The sequence below is a fragment of the Asparagus officinalis genome, chromosome 9, assembly GCF_001876935.1.
Source record: "Asparagus officinalis chromosome 9, Aspof.V1, whole genome shotgun sequence".
NCBI lineage: Eukaryota > Viridiplantae > Streptophyta > Magnoliopsida > Asparagales > Asparagaceae > Asparagus > Asparagus officinalis.
The window spans coordinates 16734128-16735932 of record NC_033802.1 but is presented as its reverse complement, the minus strand read 5'-3'; the positions used below and the strand labels follow the sequence as shown (position 1 = coordinate 16735932).

General features: G+C 41.4%; 1 protein-coding gene across 1 annotated transcript in view; it reads left to right on the top strand.

The window, feature by feature from the left end:
- LOC109823240 (probable L-ascorbate peroxidase 7, chloroplastic) overlaps window positions 416–1805 on the top strand; it is a 12087-nt gene continuing 10697 nt past the window's right edge. Inside the window, 5 exon segments of the mRNA XM_020389525.1 lie at window positions 416–428; window positions 1204–1348; window positions 1423–1531; window positions 1627–1665; window positions 1667–1715. Coding sequence (XP_020245114.1) covers window positions 416–428; window positions 1204–1348; window positions 1423–1531; window positions 1627–1665; window positions 1667–1715 — 355 coding nt within the window.

Sequence of the window (1805 nt, the reverse complement as noted above, 5' to 3'; positions counted from 1 at the left end):
TGACCAACCAGTCCGTTCTTCTCTCGTGTGCACCACCAAGAACACAAAGGGGGGAAAGCAACTATTCCACTGTCTCTCACTCACCTCACAAAGGGTGAAAGCACAAAGCTCTAGAAGGGAGAGGATTTATTGCACAAAGTAGAGGAGAGCACAAAGCTCAAGGTCTTTTTAACGACGTCGCTCCTCTTTTTCTCCACCGAGCTACTACCAGCCCTTCGACTTAAATAGCAAAGGGGGCAGCCGACACGGGAGAGAAAAAGGATAGGGTTTCGAATGGTAGGAGCCGACCTACAAGGATGGGGAGATGGGACTAACAGCGGCAGCCAACAGGACACGAAGATGGAAAGGGGGTTGCCGACATAGGGTTCATTTCATCGGGTAGGAGAAGAGGAGTAGAGAATGGGCTAGGGCCTATATGGAGGGGAATGGTAATGGGCCAACAAAATAGCAACAGGAAGTGAATACTTATGCTACTACCGGGAATGATGGCCATTTGTTAGAATTGGTGATGAAGTTGTACAAGAATGATTTGGGGAAAACGTTCGGAATCCAGAGAGTACTCACATGAATAGCAAAGAAACTTCAGGTTGGCTATGGAGGTTGAGTTCATTGGAGTTGGTAAAAGTGCGTCGTCAACATATTGAAGAACAATGTAGAATTCTGCAACTTTTTTCTGATGAAAGCATCCTCACAAGTTTGGTATAATTTTGCAAAACTGTCCGTTGCAGTGCTAAATTGAAGGAGTTGGGAGAATTGCTCTCCTTGTAAGAGACAATGATGCCATTTGATATGTCCATCACCAACGCTATAGGTGTGAAAGATTTGAAGCAAAGAAGATATCTAATGTGCTCGTTTGGTTCCAAAAAGTGTTGGTAATAAGTAATGTGTCAAAAACCTTCCTGAAATCAAGATTTAGAAAGTCGAACGATTATGAAACTAGTGATGAAAATGGTAACAACCACTACCTACTCTTAAGTTTGTTAGAGACGTCGTGGTATATATATTAATATGATAAGGCTAAGTCAACATCTCCTGTTACTGGACATGTTCATAAACAAACAGATTTTTAAGAAACCTTTTTAGTAACAAAATTAAATTACTTAGGCCAGAAATCTATGTTAGTTTAGAAATTCCACGGTATTGCTGCACAAGCTTGGCACATTCTTGTTTGACAACCAATTCATCTTACTTATAATATTTCAGGGTACACTCTGATTCATGCACTATGGCTGCAGGTTCGTCTAGGTTGGCACGATGCTGCTATATATGACGAGAACATCAAAGAGTGGCCCCAAAGAGGAGGAGCTAATGGAAGTTTGCGATTTGATATCGAACTTAAACATTGAGCCATACTGGTATGTGTATCCTCTGTAAAATGTTAAAATACCACTCCATAGCTTGTTACTGAAGAATTTTAATGGGGGTAACAGGACTTGTGAATGCATTAAAGCTTGTTCAACCTATCGAGGACAAGTACCCAGGTGTTACTTATGCCGATTTATTCCAGTTAGCAAGTGCTACAGCTGTAGGTGCTTTTCTTTTCTGATGTCTTTCCTAATTGCTAGGTATCTTCTAAGGAAAAAATTTATAAGTGTATTGGTACTTAACTTCACGGTTATCTCTCAGGAAGCTGGCAGTCCCAAGATTCCTATGAAGTATGGAAGAGGTAGATGTTTCCAGACCTGAACAGTGCCCAGATGAAGGGAGACTTCCTGGTAGGCTACTCAACTTGATTGGATGCCCTGTGTGTTGGGTCTTTCTATATTGTCTTTGATAGATGTCAGGCTGATTTTCCAAGCTGTGTA